The sequence below is a fragment of the Antennarius striatus genome, chromosome 14, assembly GCF_040054535.1.
Source record: "Antennarius striatus isolate MH-2024 chromosome 14, ASM4005453v1, whole genome shotgun sequence".
Classification (NCBI taxonomy): domain Eukaryota; kingdom Metazoa; phylum Chordata; class Actinopteri; order Lophiiformes; family Antennariidae; genus Antennarius; species Antennarius striatus.
This window is the reverse complement of record NC_090789.1, coordinates 4,486,646-4,507,913: the sequence shown is the minus strand read 5'-3', so window position 1 is coordinate 4,507,913 and position 21,268 is coordinate 4,486,646. Positions and strand designations below refer to the sequence as shown.

Here is a 21,268-nt window from a genome sequence, read left to right as displayed (position 1 = left end):
GTGATCATTGTGATTCGTTTGTCAGCTGAGTCTGATGTCATAGCCTTCACTCAGCTTTTCACAACAACATGTTGTGAGTCATTTTTGTTGAGATGTTGCTAAACACACAACCTGTCCAAACTGTTCATTGACAGTGTTTGCTTGCTGTCTTACCATAGAAACCAGTGTGTGTGAGTGGCCCTTCAGGGAGGCTGCAGCCTGGTGAGTTATTTTCAGTGTCTGTTACTAACCCATCAAGGGATAGCATTTCATTGCTAACCCATTTTGTGTGTGTGTGTGTGTGTGGGTGTGTGTCCACACATACAATTGTCTACTGCGGTCAGACAAACAACTGTACATGCATATTTACAAGCCGACAGTTTAAACCTACGTAAAGCCAGGATTTTATAAAATCCAAATCGGAAAATTTCATTTCAGGTTTAAAATTCTTTATACACCTGTTTAGTCTTGTTTGGCAGAAGCGCTCAAACACAACAGCTGCGTAAAATTGAGGGGTTTCCCTGGCATCTCATGAGAGAGAACCTATTGCGAGTCTGTAAATGTACCCCTCTGATGGTTGGCAGGATTATTTTAGAGGTGCAAGATACAAGTAAAGGCTATGTTTTGGAGATAACACGCCTTTATATACTCACAGTCTCCAAACACACCCATAACATTCATTGAATTCTTGAAATGTGAGTTATTAAATGCACATTACAATTTGTGATAGCTACTGCTGCGAGACAAATGGCTGCAATACACACCCTTCACCACTTGATGTCGCCACAGTGCGATGCAAAGTGGAACTCAGGTTTTCTTTCACTGCACCTGTGCCCCTCACTGCTGTCCTCTGGTACATTAAAATAATGGTACATAATGATAATATACGACTCATGAGTCTTTTATTATAGAGTCCCCAATAAAAACTAACTGATCACAGTACAGCATGCAGTCATTCCTTACAGACGTCTGGTCAGACACACAGCCGCCACCGAAACATGTCATCAGTATTTAACAGGCTGGTTTAGAAACACAAAATATTACGTGGATGTGACTCTTTTGAATGGTAATAAAAAGTTCATGATGAAAAATCAATTATAGCTACACACGTAAAAATACCTACATTCAATCAAATATATTTTGCTGTTTAATTTTAGCCATTATTCCGTTCTTACAAATAGACATTCACGCAAACTTTCATTCATGAGGAACCCTGGGAGCTGGCACCACTAACCTCTTCAAATAAAAAAAAGAGACTTGAATTATTATTAATTAAAAAAAAATCCATATGAAGAATTTGGTAAAATAAAAGTGCATTCATGATAAGGGTGGGGGGGGGGCTATTAACACTGAGAATTTCATAACTATACAAGAGAAATAAAATCTAATCACACTGACATTAACAAAGTAAGACAAAGACAGGTTTCAGAGAAGAACTTTAAATAAAAAAAATCAGATAATAATAAAATTATACTTCTGATTTGCTTTTTTTATATTAAATATGAATTTGGAATGGTTAAGATATACAGCATGTACACATTCTATACCAGACATATGTGTGCTTCTATTGCCCTGCTGGAAAGCATGGAAGGGCAAGAAATCACAGATTAACCCAGTGTGCCTCCAGTTGAGTTCATCACACATACAGCATGTGCAAAAGTACAAAGGCATCCAAAGAAAGAAATGAAATTTTGGCACCAGGCACAGATCTGAATGTACATTAAAACAAACAGCTAAAATCCATCCAGAAAAATAATAAGAATATTCTCACGTTTCGACGCTTTGTCGCTACTGGATGAGAGGATGGTAAATACACATTAAAAATGGCTGGAAAGTGATGCAACTTTTGGCATTATTGTTGCTGGAGTGGGGCAGGGACGTGGCCAGAAACCATCCCAACAGTCCTGACAGCAGGATCTACAGTGCATTTCTGTTTAAAGACAATCAACGTTGTTCTTCCTGAGCGCTAGAAGTAAACTGGAACTGGAAAAACTTATTCATAGCCACAATCAGGGATGGGGGTTTATAACACACAACTTTAGCTTCCTAATCCTGCTCTATACATTCTATTATCTTGTCAACAATACCAACATTAACATTCGGTTCATCCACTGCACCCGTCATTTCCTGAATTATCACTGATTTATAGAAACATGGCTCTCCTTTGTTATCTGGCTGCTACTATCAAGTCCTGACCAGTCATGACCAATCATAGCATGCCAACGTATCCTGAGACAGGGGCAAGGTCAAAGAACCTTTACCAACTTTGGGGTGAAAGGGATGTTGTTGTTGTTTTTAAATAATTGAATGACTGAGCTCTAGTAGAGGTGTGAACAACAGCGCACGAGGAGATGTCCCTTCCTACACCTCGTTGATGGTGCGCTCAGAGGGCCTGAAGTTGACCGAGTTGGACGACGACATGTAGAAGGACTGGGTTTTACGATTGAGACGGGCACGTTTGCTGGCCATGCTCAGATTGCGCTTGCTGGAGGAGATGATCTCTATGACGAACTTCCTGCAATCTACGCAGATCTCCATGGAGACCCAATCCTCGGTAAGCTCCTTGGGAAAATCTAACTCGTCCAGCAACTGTCGATCTTTGCTGCTGCTGCTGCTGCTGCTCTTTGACAACCTGATAACAGAAAGAGTTAAAAAATAATAATAAATGAATGAAAAGCCTTAATTTCCTCATCATAAAAAAAAAACCCAGGAGCTTTGCTTTAACATACCTTCCAGACATACTACTACGGAGGCTGTGTCGGCTATGTCCAGAACCGAACGGGTGTCTTTCTGGGTCAACTGGGGCGTTCGCTCCACTTGTCCCTTCTTTATCCACCGCAACAGGGCCCAAAGAATAGACGGGCAAGGTGGAGTAGGGTTTAGATGGCAGCCGCATCTGAGTAAATAACAAAAATAAGCTTTGGTGTATGCGGTTTATTATATATTATTACTGGTGTTAATGGAGCAGCAGACAAATGTCAAGAGTGTGAATAAGTCAACATTCCCCTTACCTTTTTACAGCATTGGGAACACACAGGCCTGGAAGAGATCAGAAGTGTCATGATAAATAATACTGAAGAAATGCTACACATGCACTATAGTGGCTTCTCTATAATATACTGTATATAGACTTTGTACTTTCCATTTAGTGACTTTACCTTTTGCAGAACTGGCAGATGTAAGACCAGGTGAAAAGAGAGAACCTCTTCGTCCGACAGGAAAAGCAAAGCTAGAAGACAGGATGTGATGAGTCGTCACAGAGAATCTGTCATACTCAATATGACTGAAAGAGATGAAGGTAGAAACACGTACCTTTCCTTTCTTGAGGGCGGTGTAGATGTCTTTGTATTGCTGGAACTTCTCCAGCTCGGCCTTGACGAGAACCTGTCTGATGTGCATCACCTCCTCCACCGTGAGGGCCAGACACTCCACGGGGTAGCAGAACTCCTCCTGGGAGGAAAAGCACAAACCACATCAGGAAAATCAACCATCACACATACAGACTGGATCTGCTGATGGTTAGACAAACAATATGTGAGTGTGAACGCTGAGAAAAAGATTCTGCACAACAAGCACGTTCTATAAAAAGATAAAAACACGTCACGAGGAGGTGAAGGTGAAGACACAAGGTTATCTGTGAACCACAAATGATTTCCACTGGCATCATGTGACAAGTGAGCATCATGGTAATATAACACATCTGGCATGCTACTTAGCTTTTAGCTATCATTTCACAAAAAACTAAAGACAAGGGATTACTGCACATCCAAGGAGAATCAATAAATTCAGGCACAAGAATTTCAATCATGATTATTTCTCAACCATCATTTTCCGTGAGCTACGTCCCTTTTCCTTATTCTAAGACCTGCCATTCATTCATTCCCAAGGCTCCTGCAGTAGCTTCATGGATGGGTTCCCCTCAAACACTTGTCGTTAACTATTAGCGACAGTGACCTGAGCATTTATGACTAAACCTACAGGAACCTAAGAGAATATGTTGGGAGGCTGATCTTAAATCAATATTACACACTTCCTAAAGACAAAGGAATAAATGTTGACTAGATTCAAAAAGACCAAGCACTCATACGTTTGTTTTCAGTCTGTCTCCTAGAGTTCATAACATTGTTTCTTCTTTTTCCTCCTGCGGCATGAAATTTAATTCCGAAAAGCCGGAACTTCATTATGGGATGTCTCATGACAGAAAACATCTGACTCAGAAGAATCTCATCTCATGATTTCATTCAGACTGTTCAATCACAGACATGAAGTAATACAACTGCTATTTTCTGGTGCAGCATCTCACACGTTCTTCCTGCCTCCTCTCTAATCCATCCCACAATCAGGTTTTCTACTGTTGATGCAATAAAAAAAAAAGCTAACATGCATCAAAATTAAGAATGGCCCGATGGTGATGGACAGACACGAGGGTGACCGAGTTACCTTTGTACTGCCGTCCGACATCCGCTGCAGAATCAGATAAAATGATAATAATGATAATGACTATGTGTCTTTGGAATAAGACAGCTGACCAACATTTTAATGAAATACAAGATCTGAGTTATAACCTGCACTTTAAAACAGAATCTGAATAATCCTAAAATAATAAATATCCCACAGATAGATTAAGCATTATTTATTTGATTTGATGAAATTCTGGTTTGTGCCACAGATTTTGGAATATTTAAGCTGCGTGCGGTGACGATGAGCTAATCCCCTTCGTACAGCGACGTGTCCTGTGGTTTCAATTACTCCACTAACCTCACTGGGATCATACGGCCCGTCCGGTCACTCAGAGAACCAATGACTGTGACTAACACACCAGTCACAGGATGGGAGTAAAGTTAACAGGTATAGTATTGTATGCCCAGCAGTGGAGTCAGACTTAATTCAAATTGTAATGTCTGTGTGTGAGTTCTGATTCTACAACTTGTGATTCACCCCTTTTTACTTGACTAGATGGGGAATAATCAATCTCACCCATAAAGACGTTGTTATATTATATTAGTTAAATCACCTCATGCATGTCAAGAGTATTTATTATTTTTAATAGAAGACTTGTTGTCTGTTCGCAACATTTATTTCAATACAAACACCTCTTAGAGCCGACATACCAGAGACTTGGAGGTTTGTTTCGATGGAAGCGCCAGCGAGCGGACGTTGGTGGGGGCCTCCTTCTCGATAGAGTGTCTCCTCCGCGGGGAAGGACATCTGTCTGACTTTGGGGTGGCAGAGACGGGCAGGAACTTTGGAGGATCTGGAGATACAAACAAAAAAAAAAAAAAAGATGTGACACCTGAACATCTGTGGAATGACCTTCCTAGATGAGTTCATAAAGCAGCACATCATCTAGAACAATCAGCTGACAGGTGAGGCCGTACCTTTCTTCCCTACGACGGATCTGGGAGTGTCGTCTATCAAAGATGTGGATTTGCTCGAGCTGCTGCATGACGTCTCCTCCTGTTCATCAGCAATTAAAAAGTTGATTTATGCATTCCAAATTTACATTTGCAACATCAATATTGTTACACCAGAAGCCAAAAACTGTTCAATGTCTTTAGAAATGACACAACTGATTAAATATTTTTCAAACTGTTAGAACTGCGATTGGATTGCAGCCACTAAGAGGCAGATGTCTTACATCAGATTCAGAGCTGTCCAGCTCGGCGAGCGTTGGCGCTCTGAGAAGCCTCTTCCTCTGACTGAGGGGGGGCGCTGCACCTTGACCGGGGCCGCCGGTGGTGCCGCTTGACAGAGACTGGGTGCTGATGGCCAGCTTCCTGCCCGCATCAGGAGTATCTAGATGATTTGGTAAAGAATGATGCTGTTTTAGCTAGAAATTTTCTTAACCGGGATGCCGGTCAAAAAAATTCTTAAATATATTTGTGAATAAAGTCAAAACTAAAGGTTTCATCTCTGACGCAGGCTTAAGCCAATCACACGTCGCTCCATGGCTTTACCTGAGCTGCGATACAAGTCCTGAGGAGTGCTGATGCTTTTCCCTGCACCTGTAAAGGAAAGCAACTGTCAGTAGGACCACACACACACACACACACACACACACACACACACACACACACACACACACACACACACACACACAAATGTATTTTATCTCAGCATCCACTCAGATTTTCACTACAACAAGCCCAGGTGTGAATCACAGGGATGCTTTGGGTTCGTTCAGCACATCAATGAAGGAAGGTGGGAGTGAGGAGAAGTGCCAGGGAAGCGTTAAACAAGGAGTGCTGCCATAGTGAAAAAGATGATCCCTATACTTCTTCTGAATTACAGTGATCCTGTGAGACATTCAGAATGCCATTCATAAATCTAACTGAGGGAGGCTGGTGGTAAGTGTTGCATAATTTCTCATATTCAACAATAAGAGCAGATTAGGGTCAAAAGCAGGACAGACTGGCTGCAGAGGCAGAGTGATGATCTGTAATCTCACCAAGTATGATCTGGTTGAATGAATATACAATCCCAGTGAGCCATGACTAGATCTATCATTATGTTAGACCTTTCCCACATAAAATGTAAAATTATGGCTATAGACGAAGATATGGTTACAGTCTGTTGACCCTGATTTTGTCTACAACACAACAGCCCGGAAGCGACAGCAGCATAGCATGAAACAAAAAGGGCGTGTGCATTTCAGTCTGGAGCAAACCTTAGACTGTCCTGGAATGAGAAGTACGACAAAAGGTAAACAATACGCGACATGAAACTTTACCTGATGAGTCAAAACTGAAAGACATGCTCAAAGGCCGCATGACTGACAGTTACGCCCATGTTCAGAGGAGAGGAAAAAAGAATGGAAGCAAGAAAAAGAAATTTATGAGAGTTAAAATTGTATGGAGATAAGTTTAAATTAAAAAAAAAAATCGTAAAAATCTAAGACGTCCACTTGTGCGATTATGTAACAACTGCACCCTATTAAAGTCACTAACAAAAGCTTTGTTGTGCAAACAGAAGCACCATACATTACAGACTGACAAAATACTTCTTACTTATCTCTCATAATAGTTTGGGCTGCTTTCAATCACTATATTTGAATCCCTGATTTTGACGACAGCATACTGATAAGGATTATCCACCTCCTGCCAGACCCAGAAACACAATGGGTAGCAGCACATACTGGAAGCACGTTAACAGGATTATTGTTTAAATTCAAAACCAAAGCATTTATCTGTAATCCCAACGGTCACCCTGAGAAGTTTGGGTCTGGCAAACACTTTAAGATCACAGCGGATCCTTATTTAAACTCTATGACAGTCCTGATTAATGGACATGGTTGGAAGAAGGCTGTCAGAGAAAACATGATGGATGTATTTAAGAAAGAACAAGAAATGGTTAATGATTTTTTTTTCCTGAGCAGACACGCAAGTTAGAAGTTTCTCAGGTGGAGCAAAGAGATGCAGCTTGAGCTAAAAAAAAAAAAAAAAAATCTAAGTTATGTTGTGAATTATGTCCAGGAAAGCGTCTTTAACCCTCAGCACCTTACCCAAACGGGTTCTGCGGATCATGTCCGGTGAGACCGGCCTGAGCTTCCTCTCCGCTTTGATGTCCTCCAGCAGCCGCTCATGGAGGCTCCGGGGGCGGGGTGGGTGGGGTTTCAGCTTACGAGCAGAGACCTGACACGATAATCACGGCAATCGTCACGGAAACCAAAGTGAGACACACACACTCCCGCATAACCCACCAGAAACGTCTTGTTGAAATTGCATTAAGTCATCATATTTTTTTTTTTAACCTAGTTTGTTATCACATAGTGGTGTGTGTGTGTGTGTGTGTGTGTTTGCATGTGAAACCATGTTCTCATCATTCACATCCCATCGTTAGGCGTCTACCGTGAAACCCACATGTACTTAAGTAACAATAGGACAACAAAATTTTGTTTTCACAACCACCGGATTATCTTTCTTAATCTTATAATTAGAAAAATGAAAATGTACGGTTTGATTGAGCAACGATGTGGAAAACAAATTTCTCTGACATCACACTGGCAGGATGTAGTGTGTTACTCACAGGGTTGAGAGGCGGTCGGGACCTGATGAATTCAAGAATTATCTCATGTGCATTCTTCTTTAACCTCGGTGGAATGTCTCCATTCACCTGGAATGACATTAGGAAAAAATGAAGTTCTATTAGAAGGAAGCTACATGTTCCGAGACAAAGCTACACTTTCATTCATATAAAATCCTTACCATGACTTTCCGCAGCTTGTAGCGTTTGGATCGGATATCGTCCATCAGCATTTCATACGGGGTGAGCTGGTATTCGATTGGCAGAGGGTTGTACTGACGCTCCTGGACTTTCTTTAATTTCACACCATCCCGTAAATCTCGCATTACCTGCACCCAGAACCGTGCCTGAACACAAAAAAACAAAACATTACTTTGATTTAAAAGAGAGATTGTAAGGCACTGTTGAATATGTAGTGGAATTCCAGGCAATAATGTCTGGACTTTGCGGGAGGTCCGATCAGTTCTGGTTGATTCAAACAGTTCATTGACTGATGATTTTAAACTGCTGCCATAGGAAGAAAATTTACATATAAGGCTCCTCCTTTGTACCAGGTACCACTGGTCTTTTAAAGGAGTCATTGTGATTGTTTTATCCATAGATTACGGTATTTATGTTTTATACAGCTGCTTCCTTGTGCCCATTTATGTATTTGTGACTGTGGTGGTGTTGTACTCAATAGGTCTTCTTCTTACCCAGTCTGAGTTTTGCAGCTCGTCCAGGTCTTTCACAGGTTCCCGTGTCTCACCTTCCATTCTTCGAAGGTTCTACACAAGAAAAGGAAAAAGAAAAATATTAAGGAAGAGGAAGTCAAATTCAAAAAGATTTTGTCATCATGTCATTCATAGCAGTATTTAAAATTAAGCTGAGGTTAATGGCGAACTGCCCATCTAGTCAAGACGGAAACTAAAGGCTGGCAGAATTCCATCCCTGTGGAAACGTCATTCGACTTAAAAGTAATACAAATCTGAAAGCCTGATCTGTATCCTGGTTTACTAAAATAGTTTCCAGGCAAATGTCAAACATATCATCGATCAATTTTTAACAATAAAAAAGAGGATACCTGCTACAGTTACGTACATACCCGTCTACTCATCCACATGAGTACTCCGTCTTTTTTAAACCATGGCAGCACGTAACTGTTTACACATTTCACAAGAAACAGTTTATTTCTAGACTGGCAAGAAACACTTGGGAAATCCTTGCAGAGGATGGACACAGACGGGGTGGAAAGAAAAACAAAAACTGTGAGAAACACTCATCGACTTGCCTCTTAAGCTGCAAGCATGTGTGGTTCCTCATTAGCAATTATCCGGTATCGTTCACTACAACAGGACGTAGCCTGGTGGTCCCCCTTTAAGCTGCTTAAATCCTCATAATGAGGTTAAACTTGATTCTATGACTATATGTTGCATAAGACTGCATGCATGACTCACGACTCCCCCAGAAGTCACAGCTCACACCTATTGCATGGGCGTACATGCAATACAGTGAAGCTACACCCTACGACAAGTCAAGTAATGTGGCGTCAAATTGTGAATCAGAGAAAAGAAAAATGCGCAAAATAAATTGAAGAAATGGATGTGATATCTATCTTGAATGGTTGAGTGCAGTAGGATCGATTTTAAATGCACTCATGGTTTAAAAAATGCAGTCTACAGTTTCCCTGAAAATGCCTCAAGACCCATTAAAGTCCAATCAAAAACATCCTGTCTCTAAGAAACCCAACCTTTATTGGGAGTCTCTACAATACTCTTCAACTTCTCCTGAACTTCATCAAGCCGACTTTATTTGTCCCCAGGTGGGAACTGGTTACACCCCAATTCTCCAAAGTGCTTTAATGCCAGGTCACATCTGTGCAGAGAGTTTTTAATGGAATGTTAGCGTTGTTGAGTTCAACTGGCTGGACAGGAGGGTCCTGTAGGATCACCCACACCAGGACCTTAACCAATGTGTGCGTTGTGTTCTCACCATTTCTGAGCCTGTTGACCTAACAGTTCAACCAACTGGATTCTATACAGCGTGACCACATAGCAAAGTAGAGCAACTAACCCCAGAGGCAAGAGAGTTTGGTCTTATCTGTTCCATGTCTCCAAGCAGAATATTTCTTTTACCTTTTAGATTCTTGAATAATTTGATAAATGATATTTAAGTATATTATATTTATCAAGAACCCTCTAATGCTTCAGTCTTGTATTTTTTTTTTTTACCTCCTTGGCACTCTTGATCTTGTCCAGAAAGGTGTGGAGTTCCCTGGCCTCAGCGTAGAGGGCACGACACACAGCCTGGTAGTGGTTGGGGGCGTCTGATGGGCTGGGCAGGTGGGAAGAACATAGCTGTAGAGGAAGAGAGGACAATTAAAAGAAGAGCATACATATGAAGGAATCATGAACAGTACAACAAAAGTGAAAACGAGAGAAAAAATGATCATCTTGATGACGGCAAAAAAAAAATTTTAAAAAAAATCCACAATTCATCCCAATAAATGAGGGATTATGATTGCATAAAATATCGATTAACCCACCCAAGAGTAGAATAACTAACACAACATGCCACAAAGAAAACGTCTAAACCAGAACTATGCATAAACCTGATTGACCAGTCAGAGCAACATTGCATAACTATCATAAAGTCTGCGCCTTTTTAAAGGTCTGACCTTTAAAGTATTTGAAGTAATGTTAAAGACTGGTTGTTAGAGTAATGGATGAGTCGCGTGAGGAACAAACCAGACCAATGGCATATTTTCAGATTCTTGTGGGAATGGTTGGTTAAAAGAATGTCTGAAGAAGAAAGTTAAAAAAAAAAAAAAAAAGACACCTGAGCAGCGAATCTTTGTCAGCATCCTTAAAGTACAGCTGCATCAGTTAGATGTCATCAGAAAATACACAACTGTGTGTGCAAATGTCATGGTTTGAAGGCGTAAACTCTACGATGTGATCTTTAGGACGGCAGCTCTTGAAGACACTTTTGATTTCCCTCTATTTCACTCGAGCAACAAGGAAACCGATTCAAGAGCAAGTCGTGTTTTGTGAGAGTCTTGGACAGACGAGCATTCAAAGGAAGTACTGTAGGTCAGTCAGGAATGTGTGTGTGTGTGAGTGTGTGTGTGTGTGTGTGTGTGTATGAGTCTGTGTTATCCAATCTTCCTATCTCATAGCACCATATTACAGTTTAAAATCAAGTGGCTGATTGTTGAAGGGATAAGGGGGGGTAGAAAACAGGCCCCGCGTTTGTGAGGATGCAGCAGTTACGTAAAGTAAAAGATAAATCTGCACATTTAGTAGGAAGAAGCATTGTCGTAGACTGTTACTATGGTAACTAAAGAGCGTCATTAACTCCCCCAATAACCCACCGTAATTATATCTTTGTAGCCACAAATGCGGCCGACTGAGCTGGTGGTAGAGATGACAGGCCGTTCTTCCTCTTCCTCTTCCTCACACTCATCCTCCTCCTCCTCCGTGGCTTCGTAGCCTTCGTCGGGACAGGGATCGCTCTCCGTTTCCTCGATGTTGGTCATCATTTCGATCAGACGTTCAAGCGGCGGGCTGAGTTCCCGTTCCTCGTTTTCCTTGAGGCCAAAGTCCAACGCTTTGTAGATCATGACTCCCAGAGAGTCGATGACCTGTGGGAGAAAGGACAAGCAACACAGGTTACTATGGTAACAACTATTAGTCCTTGTTGTTTGTTTTGGTGTGGACATGACAAGTTCAGGCAAATTGTAAATTCATATGTCCAACATTTACTGTACCTCACCCAGAAAATTAAATAAACATGTTTGCTCCACTTTAAATAAGTTTGTGGTAACTCTTCTCTCATGTTTGTTTAACACTTTTTCTTGAAACAGCTTTTCTCAAATCATTTTTGTCTTACATCGTCACCAGACCTTAAAAAGAGACTAATGTTCAGTCAGGTCTGCAGTCCCATGTCCAACTAAATCAAAGCTGTGATCTCAAATCCACACATATTCTAGTGAGCAACGTGAGGTAACAATTCTATAAGAGACAGCAGTTCTTAAACGGTACATTTAAAACTTAAAACTTAAAGGAAGAAGAAATCGATGCACAAGAATTCAAATTTGAAGAGCAAATGTTCCAAAAGTGATTCTAGAGCTCCATCCTCTAGTTATTTATTACATGTTTTGGTCTTCTGGGCCTTTTCTGATCATCAATGCGAAGTTAGTCAGGGACTAAACAATAAATGTAATTACAAATCTATTGGTTTGTGTGTACATTTGCTTTGGGACTTGGATTTCAACTCATCTGCTCAGGACTAAAATAATAATAATAAGAAAGTTAGTTTTTTAATTTTAGTTTTTGAGATGTCAGCTGTGATTGATAATTATCATCTCTGTCAATGACTAATGACTAAATGTATAACTTTACAGATCTTAATTGTCTTTGTATTTGCGAAATAAAATAGGTAGCTAAACATGTAATCTATGTAATTAGACATAGTCAATAGTCATGAGTACACACCATCAACCTGTACAGAACATACTGTATTTGTTAGTTCTGCTGGTTCTGTAAAATTACAGCAGATTTGTGCAGAGCCTTCGAGAAGTCAACCTCCTGGCTGATCTTGTTTGTTTGTTCTGTGCAGGAACAAGTTCTAGTGTTTGTACAGAACACATTGAAGCATGCACTAAAAATAGTGCAACACAGTAAGAATCTGAATCCTATTAGTTTTATAGTGTACACCAGCATCAGGGAAATTACACTCTTCTCCTTCCACATACTTTATACTGTGAGTCAGGATTGCAGCGACGGTTCGTATCCCAGAAGGAATGAAGTAGCATTGTTGAAAATGGGTGGCGTCCAAGTAAAGCGTTTTGATGTGGGTGAAGTGGATGTCGATGGGTTTGGTTGTGCACGGTTGGGTGTAGCGCCACAGAAAAACTCCTGGTTGTCATGTCTGGGAGTGAAGAGTGTGACTGACAACGTCTGGGCTTATTACAGCAGCATGTCATGGGATCGAGTTCCATGTTTTATTCAGAAGGGTTTTAAAACTAGAAAACCACATGCCTTTTTGATTCAAAAGCTTAATTTAATTCCATTGTCAGTAGTGTAAATTTAATTCAGCTCCCTATTCACTGTTATATTATGAAAGAAAATACCAGTGATTACTACCATTATAAAAAATGACAAGCCTTATTTTAAATTTTACAAAACCACTGAAATGATCCCATTTATTCTAGGAAACATCAGTTTCCTGATTTATCCGCCATCTCTTTGGGCTGCTACTAATCCTGTCCCGTGGTTAAAATAAACACTCTATTCCTTGGTGTTTTATTATGTAACCTTATAATCTGTAGGGAAACATGGTGGGTGGAGATACGAGGGGATGATGGAGTGACGGAGCCACAGGGTTACTGTATTCAAGTATAAGCTCAATTAAAGATTCACTAGATAGGACTTCTCTACCAATAAAGGACTGTAATTATATAATAAATGACAGCGGTTCAGCAGGAACTACAGAAAAGCTGACTGTTAAATAACATTGATGAAAAAAAATTGTGATACTACATGTTTTACTATTCAAGGAATAGTTTTAGGTACACACTTCAATCACATAATCGTTATACAAGATTTATGACTCAAAACAAATGAGTCACAGATGGAAAACATGTAGAGGGAGAGGACTGAGGAGGAGGTGGAACATGTGGATAAAAACCAGAGGAACCTGGGATCCCGCCACGTGCAGAAATGTTTGGTACCAAACTTCTAATTAAACAGAGCTGCAAACAGGGAGCAGCCAGAAACACACACATGATGTCATCACTGTGTTCTTAGCCAACCACTGGCAACTGCCTACACTTTCCAGTACTGCTTAAAAAATGCAGCAGAATGAGACACGTGTCAGTGAGATTATAGTCCTATTTTAGTTCTAAGTATTAATGAGTTTTACCCTTTAATGACCACACAAATAGTTTTTTTTTTAAATTCTTTTATCAAAAAGAAAATTTAACGTGTGTATTATATGTAAATCCCTCCGAAATGCCCACATCCTCTCTCAGAAACAACTTTTCTCACACAACACGAACAAAAAGTGTCTCTGAGGATGTTGCATGACATCAGTACACAGGGTGAAAAAGTGCTTTTGCTTTCCAACAATACGTTGTTCTATACTCAAGAATCCCAGTGACCCATTAAAACCTGTGACAGCGGCGTCATCCTGAGAATCAGTGACGAATACGAAGTGAATTTCTCACTCATGAATAACCCTTGTCTCCTGAAGAAACTCGACTGTTTCATATGGGATCGAGAAAAACTTTGTCCCACAACCAGGTCCAAAAGAGATTTTAAATCATAGACGTTAAAATGATTTCTCCACACATGAGTACAGAGAGCAGCCTCGATGTGGAAAGCATCGATACGTCAACCAGCACACAGATGGGCGATGAATGAGTGGGTTGTGTTCAAGGCACCATTACGAGTCATGAAAACACGCAACAAAAGAGCAGCTATGGGCGTATGTGCAGTAAAGTCAGTGCAGATCGGTTCATACAGCAAATGAATTATCAATCCTTATCTGTCGCCAATCTGACATGAATGAATCTGTCTATATCAAATGTAGCTGCGAGCTCCGACATACTGATGTACATAATAAAACAGTTCAACATGCAGGCCTAGATTTGCTTTTTGAATACATGACAGCTCCGTATGTAATATTGAAGTTTGTCTGAAAGGAAAAATCTGCATCAGACGTCACTTTTGGCTCAGAGTTGATCACACTCCTGTCTTTGCAAGCTCAGACCAAAAAATCACCGTCAGCAGTCAGTTTAGCAGCATTCAATATTTGCTGAGCCATCACAACACAGTTACATAACCAAAGCTGAAAACCTGGAGGTCTTCCACTGCATGAGGAGATGCTCGGCCTCCTGCAGTCTGCAGCACATCTACGCCAGATTAAAGCAGTGCTGCCGTCCTGCATCTCCTGGTATGAAACTGTTGAGTTTGCATTTGACTGTGAAATCAGGCAGAAAGCCCTGACGACTGGAAAATGCCCCTCTGGATCAAAAACCAGCACTGATGTTATGTGACACAAGCTATGAGGGCGATAAAAGCACGAAAGCTGACGCTGGAGATTCAAGTGCGAAAGCAGTTCCTTTTATGGTGTTTGACCTGAGCATAAAACCTAAAATTTCTACACACATAAGCAGAGAGAGGAAAATCTATCACTTTATATGCAAACATTTGTTTCAATGGAAAAGAAAATGTGATATTCCATCAGCAAATAGAAATTATCTGGACTGATTCTCTGCAGAAGGTCTACTGGTTATATGCAAAATATATACTACTCCAATGAATCTGAGGTATAATATATGTAACAAAATCAACAGTAAAGAGAATAAAGTAGATTATGACGCCAAAATTTAATTCTGAAACAAGAAAAAAAAAAAAGAAACAAGAAAACAAACAGGACTCTTTATTATTACGGGTTCTGCATTTGGAGAATTAAAGAATAATGAATGGAATGTTTTTGTTCACAACTTCTCTTACGCTTTTACACACTTGGCATTTGCAGCTGAGCCTCGAGCTAAATGATAAATTTAACGTACTAATGCCTTCATAATGGCTGTGGTATGTTTTTTTAAGCAGGTACAATGTTTACTTCCTTTCCAATATTCATTTTAGCATTTTGAAATGGCTACACAAAAGTGACAAGTGATTAATGCATGATTCAACAAGACAAAATAATAATAAATAAAGTATTTAAAAGAAGGTGTGGCCTCAGAAGTTTAGGCCTGTGGTCGATACTGTGGGGCATAATAAAAATTGTGCAAGATGATATGTGTCACTACACAGCCAACAAGGCAAATCCACCCTTTTTATTACCAGTATAGTGTTAGCATATAGACATAAGTTCACAGCCCATTGTTTACCCTGATATTCCATCTGCATTTTGACTGGCTGTCAGCTGATGCAGAGGAATTCCATCCCTAAGCCATACAAACACAGGTCATGCATGCCTGCAATCACATGGAGGACAAGAAAAACATGAGAGGTGACTACACTGCTCAGGGGTTGACAAAAGACACTCTTGGTAATTAGTCTTTGTATTAGTCCTATCATTGTTACACAATGCATTTTGATTGGTCCTTGTGTCTTCCACACAAGCATGGTGTCAGTGGTGATGTTTGAGTGCATAATAGAAGTGATGCTCAGATGAATAAAAGAAATGACCAAAATAGCCTACTTCTGCATTAGCGTGCAGCAAACTCAATAACTGCACAAGAAGAAAAGGATGCCTTTATGCAGAAGCCACTCCCTCACATCAATGTGAGTACATCAGAGGTCAGGGCTCAATGTGCAGGGCGAAGAAGTACAATGATGTTATGCATTTTTTATCTGTATGGCTTGATTTTCAGCTAAAAAGTAATAAGACTAATGATGAGGTCATTTCTGCAGGGATCTGCGATAACTAAGTATGTTCCTTGAGATTTGCAGGCCGGGACAGCTCTGAAGCATGAAAAGAATTTATTTTAAAATAAAAAATTAGGACATGTTCTGCTCTTATCGAGTAAAAAATGCACTTGCCTATCATGCAATTATGGTAATCTTTAAATTAAATGACCAAACCCACAGATTTCACAGGTAGAGCTTTTTAGTTTCATGAAACATCCTTCTGTGGAGGTGTCATGTTCCTTTTCATGACTGACAAATTAAGCATAAATACAAAAAAAAAAAAAGTCCAACTCACCTCTAATGATGTGGGGGCTGGACCGTATTTATCTGTAACGACATGACAGAGAAAGATTTAATCACAAGAAATAGCTTTGACTTTCACACATTTATGAACCCGACTATGGCAACGCCACGACTACCCAACTCTTCTTCACATTCTTTTGGCGTGACGATGACATTTCTCCACTGAAAGAACTTTGACAACAAAAGAAAGTTCATTGTCAAACCAAGCGAATCAGAGGTAGAGTGGCACAACTTGTGACGTCACAACAGTGGGGGAAAAAAAAACATCCTGGATTCATAAATGTTCTGGATTCAAAATCTAATCAGAAATTCCCTTCCAAAAACAAAAAAATGTAACTTAAGTCCCTTCAAAACCTTTTTTTTTTTAAATACTCTGGCTTAAACACACACACACATACACACACACACACACACGCAAACAATGATCACAATACCTCCATCAGCCATTGTGGGTGGAGGCGATTATTCAAGTGTGTGAATTGTACAGTCATGCAAGACATCTTGACAGTCAACTAGCAGAGAAAACACACGCATCGCAGAACATGAAATGGTCGGTTTTTGTGCTAAGAGTGAAAATCAAGAGGAAACTAAACAAACGCCCAAACGCACCAAACACAACTTTAAATTTACAGTAAATTAATGATCATGTTTTCTCAGCGCTGGCCGTCTGAGGGAAACCGATTCGGCCTCTGGGCTCCGGTTACATTCCTACGATTGTTCATTCATCTCACCCCCACCCCCCCCACACACACACACACACACACACACACATCACCCTGATGAAGCATTCTCCTGAGAGGGAAAGTCAAAATAAAGAAAGCAATAACTCAACCTTGAATTTGTTTTGCAGGTCATGGCTGGTACTTATTGTAAGGTTACCATACAACAAATTAAAGGAACCAAAGTAGATGAGAAAATTCTCTTACTCTAAAAGAACAAAAGATAATGATAAGCTTTCACGGTCTTATCTCTCGTTCTCCTACTTGCTTGCCAACACACCTTCTAGATTCAGGAGATTAAATATCACACAGTCTCTTTGACACACTGAATGATTTTCATTCTCCAATTGAACAGCATTGCTTTGTCACACACAGAGTTCACTTTTAACTAATCGCTCGCAAACAATGACCGTCGCAGGCATCAAGTGCCGATAAGAGTGGCATCAGGGGTGAAAGTACAAACAGAGCAATATATCTGCAGACTTTAACACCAGTCCAGGATGTGTATTAGTCCACCGCGTGAAAATCAAGACACTCTGGTCGGACGTGTCATCACATCCACTCCTTTCAAGCTGGCACTTCATGGAAAACGGTTGCTTCTCATGGCAGCTCAGTTCTGCCACTGGTTGCCGTGGATCAGAACAAACACACAGGAGGAAAAAAAAAAAAATCTAACGTTCATCCCCTAACGCTCTTTTGAGAAACACTACATCCTCTGTTTGTCCCCCTGGCCTGGGCCCTAGCCTCCCATGGCCAAAGTAAGCCAATGAGAGCATATTTGGAGCAGGATACAACGTCACCCAGACAATTCTATTCACAGAAATACCAACCTATGTGTCGCTAAGGATTGTTTCACAGAGACTGGAGTGGGGAGCTGAGAGGTTTCTTCCCACTAGAATAAATTCCCTCTAGTCTCTCTCTAATCTTTTAAAGAAAAACAGAAAACATCTGTTTCTCAGATCAAACATGAGGGAGACACTAAAAATACTACAGCACTGTATTTACTGGCCTCATGACCAGCAGATTTCCTCAGAAATACCAGGTATCAGCTTGATTCCGACCGCTAGTCCTGCCCCACATGCTGCGTGTTGCATAAGCGTTGACTATCTGCTGGGGTGGAAGCTCTCAAACAAGCTGCTGAGCCACCAAAAGGCTTAATGGGTCTCACAACTCTCTCATCACCAGGACTCAAGAGAATCAGGACGACTGTCCCAAAGCGCCTCAGCCGCCAACAGGAGAGGCAGCATTCCCCTCGTGTTCTCCCGACCGTTCTGCAGTCAAGACGTTTAAATTCTGTGCATCTCGTCAGCACGTTTGTTCTATTTGTGGCAGCTCTGGGTGAATGTGTTCAAGCACAGTGTGTTATTTCCACACACACCAAACACTGCTAGATGGTTCAATATGCTGAGATGAAGAGGAGGTGGATGGAGGGAGGGGAGGGGGGTTGACAAAAACAGAGCCTGGGGGGAGGGTGTAAATAGGAGAAGAGAGAATAAAAAGAAAGGTGGCTAATGGGCTCCCAGGAGGGACTGGACCCGACAGTGGAACCGCTTTCAAGCAGCCGTGGGTTCGCCCACATCCAGCCTTAACTCCCACATGTTTATGGAATTCAGTTAAAGTGGGTTAACAAGGCCTTAAGACGGGGTGTTTTTGTTTTTTTTACATATTTCTACAAACCTGTACCAGTGTACCAAAGCAGGAAGCCCTTGCAGGAAAATCTTTGAATAGAGAAAGGATTTTTAAAAATATATAGATTCAGTCTTATTGTACAACAGAGACTGAAAAATCCTTCAAATGCAGATTTCAGGACCCATGTGCAGATTTTTTTTTCTGGTAGATGAATGATTTTAATTATAATCCCACATGAAAAACATATTTCCCAGAAAACCGTAATAGCATTACCGACTTTCAACCTTTCTTGTGGCAGATTTGACATTTTTTTTTAAATTAAATGAGGGCTGATCATCAACGTCACATCTGCACAAAACTAAATACTCAAGCAAACCGAGGAAGCAAAGTTTCCTGATTGCATCTAGAGAAATAAGAAGTTGTTCTGTGACACGTTTGAGTTGCATGACGTTTCTAATGTGTGATGTGGTAGATGTAAAGCAGCCTTAGGTGAATGATAGGAAATCACTTTCATTATTTAGTTAATAAAGAATTAATTTTCTTTTTCCTTGAGGCCAGCCTGAAAAACAGCTTTCAGGTGAAGGCACTTGACTTTTTAGTTTAATAAAAAGTCAGAATATGATGTAAAACTCAAAAATAATGAAAGAAAACAGTCAAAAAACAAAAAACGAGCACAACTTGCCATCATAACCGATTATGAAAACTTGTTAACACTGAGAATAAACCCCTAACATGCTCATTTTTTTTGAAATACTTGCTCAGAAATTGCAATTTTCCGCTTTAAGTGTTAACCTGCAGATAAATTACAATTAAAATAATAACGAGTGTGAACGTGCCTTCAGCTCACTATTTAAAAAAAAAAAAAAAGGGAAATTATAGTCCTGTTAGCTGTGACTCATCTGCGTCTCGCCCAGCAGTAAAATGTGAATCCATTTCTTTGGCTCTGCAGTTTGAACGCATCACATGGTTCATTGTTTACCGAGGTTAACTGACCGATGCAGGAGCGATCAGGACCGGCCCTGCTCACACACACAGACACACACACACACACACACACACACCACTCATAATGGAAACACTGCAAACGCAATAACTTTATAACACAGCTTCATTTGTCTCCGATCACCCGCAGCTATGCGGTGATTTATTGATGCATTATTGATCACTGCGCTGTGAGACTTAAAAAAAAAAAAAAATCCGCCACATGGGCTGGAGGCAAGACAGCAGCAACAACATGGCCTCTGTGGAAGATGCTCCGTTTATTCAGTGTGTGGTTTTATTAGAAATAAACTGCTCGATCCATGAGCGCCTGTCAGTCCGAGGCGCAGCGCTGGTGCGCAAAGCGGACACGTTTGCGCGGAGGATCGTCTTACCTGTGCTGCCCTCCAGGTGCAGTCTGACGGTCCCGTCTCTCCACAACATCACATCCCCGGGTCCTTCAATCCTCCTCTGGTACTCGGATGCAGAAGCACCCGCAGATTTGGAGCTTCTCCTCCGGTGTTTCTGCGCTAAAGTCCGACAACACTGATAACACACCGCCCATGCCTGCTCCTCGTTTATCGGCTGGTTGTAAAGAGTCAGGATTTCTTCCAAGGAGACCTCGACGGCTCCGTCAGCGGTGTCCATGTTCACGTCCCCGGCGTTCAAATTCCGGAGAATGGTCGGCGAAGTCAACATCCCGTCCTCAGTCCCCGGTCGTTTCGACATCCTCACCTCATGATAAACGCGTCAGGTAAGGAGATTTTTTTTTTATTACAAAAACAACAACAACAAAAAAAAAGGGGGGGGGGGGGAGAGGAGTCTTTTCGTTTCTCAGATTGAACCAGACAGACGTCGGACTCTCAATCAAATGTTTGATTCTTAAGGGAGGACGCGCAGCTCCAACGGATGGTCTCCCTGCTGGAAACGCGTTCCGCGAGGTCTCAGAGTCCGCAGGTTACAAGAACGCCGTCGTTGCGCATCAACTGGAACTTGTGCGCGTCACAGGGCCTCCGCCGTCAGGTGAGCGGAACCGGCGTCATGCGTAAACCCACCAAAATAACGCCCAAGCCTTCAAATGCGCAACACCCATAGGCTGATAATTAGAAATTTGAATGTAAATCGTCCTGATGTCCTTCCTGAGAGATGAAATACGAATCAAATTGAATTTTAAGACATGAAAATTGTGTAGAAAAATAAATGATTGATCTCAGTAATGAAAACTGGACAATG

At 41.0% G+C, this 21,268-nt stretch overlaps 1 protein-coding gene across 1 annotated transcript; it reads right to left on the bottom strand.

Moving 5' to 3' along the window:
- Nucleotides 1–1,402: 1,402 nt before the first annotated feature.
- On the bottom strand, nt 1,403–21,120 carry spire1a (spire-type actin nucleation factor 1a). Its single transcript, XM_068333628.1, has 17 exons — nt 20,431–21,120; nt 16,702–16,733; nt 11,354–11,623; nt 10,212–10,337; nt 8,697–8,768; nt 8,184–8,348; nt 8,005–8,091; nt 7,481–7,610; nt 5,937–5,984; nt 5,618–5,775; nt 5,358–5,436; nt 5,091–5,233; nt 3,292–3,429; nt 3,138–3,208; nt 2,991–3,018; nt 2,709–2,875; nt 1,403–2,611 (listed from the first exon to the last, which is right to left on the bottom strand). Exons 1-17 carry the CDS (start codon nt 20,762–20,764, stop codon nt 2,341–2,343), a joined length of 2,319 nt encoding a protein of 772 aa, XP_068189729.1. The 5' UTR covers nt 20,765–21,120; the 3' UTR covers nt 1,403–2,340.
- Nucleotides 21,121–21,268: the final 148 nt, after the last annotated feature.

What these genes read in the sequence shown, in the direction of transcription:
- spire1a (XM_068333628.1), bottom strand. Translation starts at nt 20,764, where the DNA reads ATGTCGAAACGACCGGGGACTGAGGACGGGATGTTGACTTCGCCGACC. An exon ending in GCTACAAAGATATAATTACG is followed by an intron (nt 10,338 to 11,353) that starts GTGGGTTATTGG and finishes CTTCCTCTACAG; the next exon opens with CTATGTTCTTCCCACCTGCC. An exon ending in AGATCAAGAGTGCCAAGGAG is followed by an intron (nt 8,769 to 10,211) that starts GTAAAAAAAAAA and finishes TTTCTTGTGTAG; the next exon opens with AACCTTCGAAGAATGGAAGG.